Source organism: Jaculus jaculus, chromosome 1 (assembly GCF_020740685.1).
Source record: "Jaculus jaculus isolate mJacJac1 chromosome 1, mJacJac1.mat.Y.cur, whole genome shotgun sequence".
Taxonomy (NCBI): domain Eukaryota; kingdom Metazoa; phylum Chordata; class Mammalia; order Rodentia; family Dipodidae; genus Jaculus; species Jaculus jaculus.
In genome coordinates this window covers 263,001,719-263,013,617 of record NC_059102.1, presented here as the reverse complement: position 1 = coordinate 263,013,617, position 11,899 = coordinate 263,001,719, and the positions used below count along the sequence as shown (strand labels likewise).

General features: G+C 53.0%; 2 protein-coding genes across 10 annotated transcripts in view; one reads left to right on the top strand and one right to left on the bottom strand.

The window, feature by feature from the left end:
• The first annotated feature begins 1,908 nt into the window (after window positions 1-1,908).
• Window positions 1,909-8,728, top strand: Ldhd (lactate dehydrogenase D). Of its 4 annotated transcripts, none has more exons than XM_004659616.2 (11): window positions 1,909-2,025; window positions 2,150-2,262; window positions 2,641-2,782; window positions 2,964-3,105; window positions 3,236-3,395; window positions 3,554-3,753; window positions 3,863-3,991; window positions 4,073-4,200; window positions 4,745-4,835; window positions 4,937-5,048; window positions 5,134-8,728. In XM_004659616.2, the coding sequence occupies exons 1-11, from the start codon at window positions 1,957-1,959 to the stop codon at window positions 5,297-5,299; spliced, it is 1,452 nt and encodes a 483-aa protein (XP_004659673.2). In that variant the 5' UTR covers window positions 1,909-1,956; the 3' UTR covers window positions 5,300-8,728. The 4 variants fall into 4 exon arrangements, with proteins under 4 accessions (XP_004659673.2, XP_045004967.1, XP_045004975.1 ...); XM_045149032.1 differs by having other exon boundaries at window positions 3,188-3,395; XM_045149040.1 differs by having other exon boundaries at window positions 1,920-2,034.
• Znrf1 (zinc and ring finger 1) overlaps window positions 6,784-11,899 on the bottom strand; it is a 122,693-nt gene continuing 117,577 nt past the window's right edge. The window contains exons 4-5 of one of the 6 annotated variants that reach the window (XM_045149056.1): window positions 10,858-10,949; window positions 6,784-10,494 (exon numbers count right to left, since the gene is read on the bottom strand). In XM_045149056.1, the coding sequence (XP_045004991.1) occupies window positions 10,892-10,949 (58 nt within the window). In that variant the 3' untranslated portion in view covers window positions 6,784-10,494; window positions 10,858-10,891. The remainder of the gene's footprint in view (window positions 10,495-10,857; window positions 10,950-11,899) is intronic. The other 5 variants (XM_045149061.1, XM_045149064.1, XM_045149066.1 and 2 more) reach the window with 5 other exon arrangements.

Here is an 11,899-nt window from a genome sequence, read left to right as displayed (position 1 = left end):
TAGGGCTCAGGGTCGACTCCTCTGTCTCCTGCATGAGATACGTGTCGACCCCAGAGCTCTGGTTTCCCAAATAAAGCCTCATGCTTTTGCAGCAAGTTTGTGTCTTTGGGTGCGTGTATCTCAAGACTTGAGTGAAGGTCTCCCTCTGGGGGTCTTTCAATAGCATTACAAGGTGTCTCTTAGGCCAAGGTTTCAAATTCTTCCACATTCTTCCTGTAAATCAATACCAAAAGGTCAAAAGCCACACAGTCAAGTGTCTAGCAGTAATGATCCCATTTTTCAGTACAAATTTTACTGTTGCAGTCAGGTTTGCATCACTAGCAGAAAACACCTGACCAAGAGCAGCTTGTGGGAGAAAAGGGTTTATTTTGGTTTATAGATTTAGGGGAAATTCCATGATGGCAGGAGAAAATAACAGCATGAGCAGAGGGTGGACATCACCTCCTGGCCAGCATCAGATGGACAGCAACAGAGAGTGTGCCAAACACTGGCAAGGGGAAGCTAGCTATAACATCCATAAGCCCACCCCCAAAATACACTGCCTCCAGGAGGCTTCAATTGTCAGATTGCCACCAGCTGGGAACCTAGAGTTCAGAACATACACAAGTTTATAGTGACACTTGGACCTGCTCAGCACAAGAAACTTTGAGGGTTTTTTTGTTGTTTGTTTTTGGTTTTTCGAGGTAGGGTCTCACTCTAGCTCAGGCTGACCTGGAATTCACTCTGTAGTCTCAGGGTAGCCTTGAACTCACAACAAGCCTCCTATCTCTGCCTCCTGAGTGCTGGGATTAAAGGCATGTGCCACTACATCCAGCCCTTGTCTGTTTTTATTTTTTTCTTCTGTTTTTTGAGGTAGGGTTCTACTCTAGCCTGGCTGACCTAGGCTGTACTATGTAGTCTCAGAGTGGCCTTGAACTCACCATGATCCTCCTGCTTCTGCCTCCTGAGTGCTGGGATCAAGGGCATGCACCACCATGCCCAGATTATCCTTGACTGTTTTTCTAAGGCAAGGGATCAACATGTACCTCAGGCCTAGTCTGAAGTATTCTGTGTATCCTAGGTTGGCTTTGAACTCACCATCCTGCTTCAGCCTCAGGTGTACACCGTCATGAATCTGGCATAATTTTGTCTTTTGACAAGCTCATCCAAATGTGGTTGGAGTGAATTCAAATCAGGAAGAAGTTTGTACTCCTGACTCTCAGGAAGAAAATGAACACTGTGGGTAGTTTATCTCAATGGTGGGAGCAACAAGCTTCCGGAGCTTCGCTGTGGGAGAAGCTGACTAGGACCAGTGTCAAGCCTGCAGCCACCACCTTCTCTCCTGAGGGAAGTAAGGTCTTCTTCATCTACCTGGGGAAGCACTGCTCAGCCTGCGAACTCCTCTTCCAGGAAGTCTTCCTGGGCTGCTGTGCTGTAATAACTGCTTCCGTGCTGGAAGGGCTCATGGGAGCTTTAGGGTTTATGGCTCTGATGACAGCCCACTTGGTGACACGCTGCTGACATGTGAAGGGTGAAGAACCTGCCTGGCGGGGAGTCCGGAGATGGCTCAGGAAATAGGACACAGTATTATGCTCTAAGGCCCAGAGCTTTAGAAGGCAAAGGGAAGCTGAAGCCTGGAGGTCAAAATAAAAGCTGGAAGTTGAGCAGAGGTCAGAGAAGACAAGAGACTTTTAAAGCTTCCACAAGGAGCTTGTGTTGACTGGCCACAGGAAACCACTGTATACTTTTAAGGCAGGGATTGGCTGCTATCCCCATCTTCCATTTTTTTCTGGTGGGCCATACTTGTATAAAGCATTGACTCAGCTCACATGGGAGCCCCTGACCTTGTAGGATTTGCAAGGGCCACCTTAAACCCGCTCCACCTTAAGAGGTTCCACCTTAAGCAGGCTCCACCCCAGTACAGCAAAGGCTGCCCCTAGCTTCTGAGGGCCTTACTCTCAGTAGAGGTGGTCCGTTATGGCCCTGCTCCGGGCTGCAACCTGGAAGCTATCTCCCTGGAGGGGCTACTGCTCCAGGGGGTCGCAGGTGTGGTGTGTATGTCTGGGGGAGGGACTCCAGGCTGGGTGACCCCGAGGCACTGCCCCACGACCAGCCCCCACTCCTGCAGGGCAGGACTGTGACCCCTGCTACTTTCTGGTGTCTCCGACAGGGTGAACTCAGCCAGGGCTTTGTGGAGGCTCTGAAGGCGGTTGTGGGGGACCCCCATGTGTCCACTGCTGCCTCGGTGAGGGAGCATCACGGGCACGATGAGTCAATGCACAGGTATCAGAGGCCTGGGGCTTCTGGGCCGTCCTCATCCCCACCCAGCTGTGTTGGGGTGCTCTGGCATTTTCTATAGAGGGGTGTTTTCTGCCACTTGTTTGCTGTGGGGCCTCAGGTTCTATGAAAACTCAAAGTTGTTAGCCTGGCGTGGTGGCACACGCCTTTAATCCCAGCACTTGGGAGGCAGAGGTAGGAGGATCGCTGTGAGTTCAAAGCCACCCTGAGACTACATACTAAATTCCAGGTTAGCCTGGGCTAGAGTGAGACCCTACCTCGAAAAACCAAAAACAAACCAACAACAAAAAAACCCTCAAAGTTTCTTGTGCTGAGCAGGTCCAACGTGTACCAAGCCTTTCTAAACCTCAGGTCTGCTTCTAGGTGCCAACCTCCAGATGCTGTGGTATGGCCTCAGAATGTGGACCAGGTCCGCAGGCTGGCAGCCCTGTGCTATAGCCAAGGCGTCCCTATCATCCCATTTGGCACAGGCACCGGCTTGGAAGGGGGAGTCTGTGCCGTGCAGGTATACTGGGGTGCACTGGGTCTGGCTCTATCACACTTGGCACGTTTGTAGCCATCTGCACCTGCCATCCCAGAACTCTAGTGTGGCTATTGGGGCATCATAGAGTGGGTTCCTAGGGATTGTGCCTGACTGGGAGACACTGGGCCAGTTGGCCTTTTGGCCCCCCTCTCCCGGCTGCCAGGGTGGGGTGTGCATCAACCTGACCCATATGAACCGGATCATGGAGCTGAATACGGAAGACTTCTCTGTGGTGGTGGAGCCTGGAGTCACCCGTAAAACTCTCAACATGCACCTGCGTGACAGCGGCCTTTGGTTTCCTGTGGGTAGGTCTGGGGCTAACACACCTCTCCTGGGAACTCAAGGGCTGGAGCGGGGTGCTGGGCTGTTACCCCTCCTTGCCCACAGGAGGGAAAGGTCCTCCCCAGCAGCCCTGTCCAGCAGTCTGCCCTCCAGACCCAGGTGCAGACGCTTCTCTGTGTGGCATGGCGGCCACTGCGGCGTCGGGCACCAATGCTGTGCGCTACGGCACCATGCAGGACAACGTGGTCAACCTGGAGGTGGTGTTGCCCGACGGGAGGTTGCTTCACACTGCAGGCCCGGGCCGCCACTTCAGGTGAGCCCTTGCGCCGAGGGCCTCCCGGATAAATGGGTGACATTTGGGAGGAGCCCTTGGCGGGGAGGGCACCTGGGGTTCCAGCTTTCGACCTCTGGACAGAAATCACTCATGACCTGAGCACTCACCTACCTTATGTATCGCGTCTCTGGACCCAGGAAGAGTGCAGCTGGCTACAACCTCACAGGACTCTTTGTGGGCTCTGAGGGGACGCTGGGCCTTATTACATCTGCCACCCTACGGCTGCACCCTGTCCCTGAGGCCACAGTGGCTGCCACCTGTGCCTTCCCCAGTGTCCAGGCTGCTGTGGACAGCACCGTTCAGATCCTCCAGGCCGCAGTGCCCGTGGCCCGCCTTGGTGAGTCAAGGACTGGGACAGTCAAGGATGAGCTCTACTGAAAAGGCCCCCCCCACCCCCCCCCCGCCAAGGCCAGGCATTATCTGGCCAGCCCACTTTCTGGTCCCAGAGTTCCTGGATGATGTCATGATGGACGCCTGCAACAAGCACAGCAAGCTGGACTGTCCTGTGGCCCCCACGCTCTTCCTGGAGTTCCACGGCTCCAAGCAGGCCCTAGCAGAGCAGGTGCAGCGGACAGGTGTGCTGGGGAGGCCAGGACAATGGGGTCTAGGCTTTCCCAGTACAGGGCCTGGGGTCAGTCTTCCTCTTCCCATTCTAGAGGCAATCACTCAGGACAATGGTGGCTCCCACTTTGCCTGGGCCAATGAGGCTGAGAAGCGCAGCCAGCTTTGGGCAGCGCGGCACAATGCTTGGTACGCAATGCTGGCTCTGTCTCCAGGCTGTAAGGTGAGCTGGAGCTAGTGTGGAAGTGGGATTTGCAGCTCAGCAGATACTCTCCTTAATCCACTACCTTACTGCACAGAAAAGGCTGAGACCCACCAAGGGGCTGGGTCTGGCTGAGTGAGACTACAGATCATCCTACCCTGTGATTCCAGATGTGGTTAGAGGGAGTCTTTCCTGCAAGCCAGCCTTGGAAACAGCATTGAGTCCTCAGGAGTTCTAAACATATATGCAAGGCCTCCCCAGGAAGACATGGAGTTACTCTAACCCAGAAGGAAGGCTGGGCAGGTCTTGCAGAAGCTCATTAGTATGGGATACTAGGGACCTGCACAGGGTCCCTGCTGTGGAATCAGGGAAGTGGCAAAGGCCTGGGCTAACAAGGCTTGGTGAACACACCCAGAGCAGATGGCCGGAGGACAGGCTGTTTCTTTCCATGAGGCCAAGAGCTGAAGCCACATTCCCTGAGTGGTTTTGAACCACAGTGATCCCTCACATCCAGGTAGGCAGGGGGATGACAGAGAGAACCTTACCAGTCTACCCTCCAACCCAGGCCTATTCCACGGATGTGTGTGTGCCCATCTCTCGGCTGCCAGAAATCCTGGTACAGACCAAGAAGGAGCTGAGGGCCTCGCGACTCACAGGTTCTAGCTACTCGTTGTTGGTTGGGATGAGGTGGGAAGGCACTAGGCCAAGGGACAGGGAGGCTGGAGGTAACAATTGTATATTCTGTTCTTCCCATCAGGAGGAATTGTTGGGCATGTGGGTGATGGCAACTTCCACTGCATCCTGCTGGTCAACCCAGATGACGCTGAGGAGCAGACCAGGGTTAAGGCCTTTGCAGAAAATCTGGGCAGGTAGGGACTGAACCAGCAAGAGGGGGAGGGGAAGGGGGGGAGGAGGACTACTGGCCACTAAGGATCCCTTTGCATGGCATCCCAGACAGGCGCTGGCACTCCATGGGACTTGCACCGGGGAGCACGGCATTGGGCTGGGCAAGCGACAGCTGCTACATGAGGAGGTGGGCGCTGTGGGCATGGAGACTATGAGGCAGCTCAAAGTCACACTGGATCCCAGAGGCCTCATGAACCCGGGCAAGGTGCTCTGAGGAGCTCCAAGCAATTGGCCCAAAGTCTCATATTGCAGAACCCCCGTTCCGGAGGTTTCCCTCCTGCCACCCATTCTTCAAAGGATGATGATGCTGTCTCTGTGTTGGCTAGTCCTCTGTCGTGGAGCCCGGGGATAGGGTGAGGAGAGAAGCCGAGTTTATCTCTTTCCCCTTGCTTGTCTTAGGAGCCTTTTGGTCCAGTAGATGACCCAGGGTTTTTCCCAGAGAAGCTGCTTCCCCTGTGCTCTTACACATCCTGCCCTGGCTGGTGGAGATGGTATGGGCCCACTCTAAGACTAAGATCAGGGCCCCCTGTAAAGGCCTCCCTGCTGCCGGAGCCCAGGACCCTTCATGCTTCATCCTGCACCTGGTGACAGGAGCGCTCCTTTTCTGAAATGGGAAGGAGTCTCCCACTGTTGCTAGGCCTTCTCCTTGGGGCCCTGGCAGTTAATGTGAGCCTCATTTGCAGCTGTGGCTGGAGCATCAAGTGGCACTTCCCATGCACACACGCTCCCCTCCTGGTCTCCGACCTTTGGCTAGTGACCCGTGTTAAGTCCGTTCTCTGAGATTTATGGCAGCCCTAGGAGGCGGGTGGTGCTCAAGCTTTGGGCGGCAGCTTGTCCCAATGCCTTCTGAGACCCTCAGGTTACAGAGCTGCCTGTGGCAGAGGTCACTTATGACAGCTTTCCCGCCAGGCCGTGGAAGTCCGTACACCCTTCAGGCCACTGCAACTGGCAGTTAGAAATGCAGACATCATCATCCTTCATGTACCATACTTCGTGGTGTGATGTACAGTACCATTAACTTTCACCCTCAAAGTCAGGGTCAGCTTACCTTAGGGTCTGTCAGCCTTGGGATCCTTGGCCACAGCTCCTGTCTAGGGTACTTGGTGTTGTTCCCTAAAAACCCACAAGAGGGCGCCCGACACCATAAATCTTCAACAGATAACATCTGCTCAGTGGCACCTGGCAGCACCCAACCAGGGCCACCTACTTCCTAGGGCCAGGAATAGTCTAGTGGCCAGCCTCTAAATCTTTCTCCCCTTGCAGATCCCAGTCGATTGTAGTACCTTCTCCCTTACCTCAGGGCCTCTAGGAAAGGGGTTGGGCACAAGGTGGCAGGGGAGCTAAGACAGGGGATAGCCTCAGCCTCTCGCTTTCCTCATAGCCTCTCCCAAGGCCCCCTTGGTTCTCAGGACCCCTTCTCTGTGCTTACATCTGGTTCTAACAGCGGTGACACTGACCAAGGCTTGAGGACAAGGCTCTGTGACACCTGTCTCCTGGCGGCCCTGGTTGGGAGCAGGGGCACTTCGGTGGCAGGTCTCCTCAGCCCTCTCCAGCCCCACAGCAGGACAGAGCATGCAGTCAGCACCATGCTCACACACACAGCCTCCCCTTCCAGACAGACCCGGCTTTTCCCACCAGTCCTCCCGGGTGGAGTTCTGCTGGGCAGGGCTCTTAAACTAGTAAGCAACTCAGTAGATGGCCATTTCCCCAGGATTTCTTTTATTAAAGAAAATTCTAAACATACAGAAAAGTTGAAAGAACAAGTACACCATTCACTAAAATATCAGTCACTGAAGAGTCAACAATGGACATTTTGCCTTATTTGCTTTATGTGTGATTTTTTTTTGTGGGGGACACACTTGAAATTAGATTATACATTTCTTAAATTAGTCACCTATGTAATTCAGCATCTATCTCCTAAAGACATTCTCCTATGAGCCTCATTACTATTAAATGGCTATTAGATGGGTGGTTTTCACAAGGGGTTCCAGGGAGCTCCCAGAAGAGAAGAGGAAGAGCCCTCCCCCTGGCTTCTCCATGTTCTTTCCTCTTCCAGAGGGTCAGAGCAAGACCACCACAGGATTCTGGAGAGCTGTCTAGATGGAGGGTGCTGGCGTCACCTGGGAAGCCCAGGCAAGCCTAGTCCCCGCCCTCACACCAGGTGTTGGTATTTGGGTCTAAATTCAGAAGGTGTGGTAGCCAGCAGAGGGCTTCCCTGTGCCTGGTGGGAGTGGAAGTCACTGGGGGTAGAGATGAGCACCAGCCCAGAGAGCCTAGAATAGCACCCAGCTGGGACCTAGCCCTGCCCCACCCGATTCAATCACTGGGCTCAGCTGTGGCAATGCCAAAGCAGCCAGGTGCAAACCACCAAGGTGGGCACACAAAGCCTCTGTCTCCAGGCCCAGGGGTCAGGCAAGGAGATCTCCTTCAGGGCTGGGCCCTGCCCCGCCAGCTCTGCTGGTAGAATTAAATATAGAACAGGGAGACACAGTTGCCAGGCAGAAGCAGGAGGTGCTGTGAATAGAACAGTGCCCTTTGCAGTAACAAAGCTACAAGGAAGCCTGCTGCGCATGTGCCAGGCTTTCAGGGCAGATCCCCTGACCCTCATGGTGACCTCTGTCTGAGCTGCATGATTTATGTCCCCAAGCAAGGAATCTGAAGTTCAGATGAATGAAGTTATTTCTCTATCATCATGCTGCCAAGTACAGTGCTCAAATGCAGAGAACCCATGCTCTAGGCAACAACCCACAACAGTGCTCATGGCTCAGGTACCAGGGTCTCAACTCTAGCAGCCAGGCTCTAAAACACATAGGTTCTCTGAGCTTGCCTGCCTTCCCTGGCTCACACATGCCCACTGGCCTCCACTGAATGCTTTGGCACAGAGTAGTTGCCTCAGGAAGTGTCTGAAGGAAGATGACCTCAGAGCAAGGGGTCCTGGCGGCAGCACAGTCCAGGCCTAAGAAGGGTCAGGACAGAGAAGGTGTGTAGCTGTCTCCCCTTGGGCTTCCTTGGCTGGCTCTGCAGGAGGCCCTAAATGCAGCTCCAGGAGCCTGGCTGGGAGACGGAGGCTGGGCACATACAACCGTCCCCTGCCTTGAACTTCCTGCTCAGTCTGCACTTTGCCAATTATGTGAGGCTGAGTGGCCGGTTCTGGTTTAAGGGCTTTGAGTTGGCTCAGCCCCAAACCAAGGCCTCTTCCTGGGCCTCAATGAAGCAAGCCCATGAGTCAGCACTGAGCTGAGCAAGGAGCAACAGGCAAACTGAACATGGGATGGGGCACAGAGCTGCGAGGAGGGAGGGGCCAGGCTGGCACCTCGCTAGGGGCACTCATATCTTTGCAGCCACCAATAGTTGTAAGATCTTTGCCCCTTTCCAGAAAGTTCCATCACAACCACTCCAAAGACAATGGCAGAACTGTGATGCTTAAAGTTTGTAAACCTGTATGACACATACCTGAACCATCACTTCCCCTCCACCCAGGTGTGGCTGTGAGAACCACTAAACACACCTCAAAAATGCCAGGCAGGTGCTGAGGGAATGCTGGCATATGTGAGTGGTGGGGGACCGAGGAGATAGGACTTTACCCTCATTTCTTGACTGTATAACAGTATTTCATCAGAATAAAATCACACAGTGCCTTTTATTAGACATTATTTTAATACCATATCAAAACACCTTGACCGATGAGGAAAGCTTCTCTCCCAAGCTTTGAACAATTTTTTAAAACATTTTATAAGGGTTTTTTTTTTTGTATTTTAATATATAAATACAGGAACCTATTTTGCATGGGCCAATGCCATGGTGTGAACATCAATGGCTAACATGTTCTCAGAGTGCCTGAAAACAGGGGTAGTGGTACATGTTTCCTTAGTAAGTCTTTGTTGATTTAAGTTTTCTCAGAAAAAAAATCCACAAGGGCCTAAGAAAAATGTTCAGGCATTTTTGCAGTACACTTGTGATTGTTAAGTCCTCTGAACTGACCAGAACCAGAAGGAAAGGGAAGGGCAAGTGTGGGGGGAAATATCATTAATGGGTTTTGTTTTTGGCAATGAAATTAAGATGTCAGAGCCCTAAGGGGAAAAAAGTGCAAAACCAAGCCAGAAAAAACAAAACAAAACAAAAAACCCCCCAAAACTCAAAATACAGAGGTTGGTAACATGGAGAGCCAACTAGGGTGCTGGGCACCAGAAGGGACTGTGTGCCCGCCCGCCGTCAGAGTGCTAGTGGTAAGGACATGGCTATGGTCGGTTCTGTCACTGAGTGGGTTATATAGCTGGGCAGCAAACAGCAATCTGTAAACATCACGAGGGAAAACACCAGTCGACACTAGACTTTTTTTTATATAATTTTTTTGTTGTAAACACTTTAAAGACAGACCCACAATGCCTTTCAAAGGTGAAAAAGAAAATGCCCTTTCCCTCCTGGGTTGAGGGTGAGGGGAAGGATAGCGGTCAATTGACTCTTCTCTCAGACTCTCATCCAACTGGGTGTCCTCAGGGAGGAGGGAGGAGCATATTCTGGAAGTCAGTGCAGAAGGAGTGCCCTGCTCCCTCTTGTGTCCCAAGCTCAGTTCTGTCCAGTGTCCGAAGAGCCTCCTCCTAGGAACAGGGCCTGTCTGTCCCTGTGTGGGTCGGAAGAAGTCAGTCGTGCTCCGTCTGGCCGAGGGCCGCCGCATCCATGGTGGCAGCAGCGTGTGTCCTGCTGAGGGCAGGCTGACCAGGGCATCTGTGGTTCAGTCCCGGCAGGCCCCCCAGAAGCCAAACATCATGCCAGAAATGTGGACCTGCATTCCGGGGCCAGGCTCCACTCCCTCTGCCTCACTCTCACCCTCGCTTTTTCTTCTCCCCTTGTCATCAGACTTTGAGTGAAGATAAAAAGAGCAAATGTCCCTGATTTGTCTGACATCGTCAGCTGTTCTGAGCATTTACTTGGAATAAATAAAATAAACCTAGCAAAAGAAAACAAAACAAAGGAGAGAGAAGAAAAGAGGCCCCCAAACCTTTGGATGTGAGATGAAATGGACATGGACTTTTGATTTTTTTGGGGCTTGTATCTGTTTGCCAGGAAGAAAAAAAGAGTGCCAACCCAGCACTGGGAAGGGAAAGACAGGGTTGGGGGACAGGATAGAGTGCTCAGCAGTAAAGCAGGGGTACCCTGGGGAAGGTGTGGTGCTAGCTTGCTATAACTGTGACCCTGTGCTGAGGGATGGAGGGGCTCAGTCTGGCCTGGAGGCCTCAGATTCATCTGGAAGCGGGGTGAAGGAAGTGGCCTGCAGGTGGAAGAACCAGCAGTAAAACACCCACTGACAAGCACTTTGTAGTGGGCAGCGCATGGTCCCTGGGCCAGCTAATGAGTGACGTCCATAGGCAGCCAGGGAGCGAGTCTCCCATCTCCAGAGAAGCGCAGCTTCTGAGAGGTGAACAAGGAGGCAAAGCCAGTGCTTGGTGGGGCTCGTCTGCTTCTGCATGCCACAGGGTCTTTCTGGGCTCTCCTCAGGGAGACTGGCCCTGGACATCTGGAACACACTGGTCTTTCCCCAGCTAAGTCTACCTCTTCACAGTGTTTCTTCATGATCATGAGCATGCATCTCAGCCTTCCTGAGAAAAATCCCTTCCACTTATGGGTAGGGTAACTGTTGTCTTTCCTCTGCTCCTGCTTTCTCCTTGCAGAGGTGTATCAGGGCAGCCCAGACCCCCCCCTCACCCCCAGGCCTTTGGTGACTTGACCCTAAACCTGGAACCCAGAGTCCCCCCGCCCCAAACACGGGCTCACCTTTGAGAGGAGTTGGCAAGCAAGCCTGGCAGGGTCAGTCCGCAGGGTGTTCTGGACAAGATCTGTTCACTTCAAACCACGAGTCTATGCAGCTGGGCAAGGCAGCAAGAGGAAACCCTGTCAAATGCTGATTATACCACTCCTGCCAGAAGGGTCTTTCAATGGGGGAAGACTCCCAGGAAGGGCTTTCTAAATCTCTTCTGAAAGGACCCCAGGCATAGGCAATCACATATGTTCCTGTTTGAAGCAGGAGAGAGGTGGACAGGAGGGATGACTGGCTCAGCAGAAGGCTCAGGGGAGTCTGGCCCTGCAGGAAGGTGAAGAATGGTCTTGAGAAGGACCAAGACCCACATGTAGGGAGCCCAGGATAGCAACAGCCACTACTGAGAAGATGAGAGCAGCTGGTCAACTATGGGCAAGGCTTGAGAGGGAGGAGTGAGCCCATACAAGAGGCTAGTCAGCATGCTTGGCTCTAAGGTACCAAGACAGTCCTTCTCAAAAGCCCCAAATCTGCCTAGCTTGGCCATGAAGGGGAAAGGGGAGCTGGACCCTTGAGTGTGGGGGTATTAGTGAAGCCCAGGTGTTTACAGAGGACTGTCTGCAGCAAAGAGGGAACAAGGATTGTCCCAAAGCACGCTCCTCAAATCAAGACAAATCAGACAGTTTGCATAAGTCTTCCCCAGGGCCAAGGGTTTTCTTTTTTGGTTCTGGTTAGTACCTCCCAAGGACACCACACAGCTCTATGTGGGACCCAGATCAAGAAGTACTGTTCTCCCCCAAAGACTAATTGTTCACCAGGCACTGTATCTCCCTGAAGCCCAGTGGAAAAGCCCGTGCCAGGAAGCAGCATTGGCCTGGAGAAGCAGAGAGCAGGTGGTGGTCACAGGAGCACAGGGTGTACTCCTGTCCTGTGCAAGGAGGTGTCTTCTTTCCAGTTGGAAACAAGAGCAAGGATCCTGTTATAGGCCACGGGTGGGTCTTGGCCTGTCTAATTATAGCAGCTCTCGTGCAGACAGGTATTGCTCTTCCTGCCTTCCGGTCT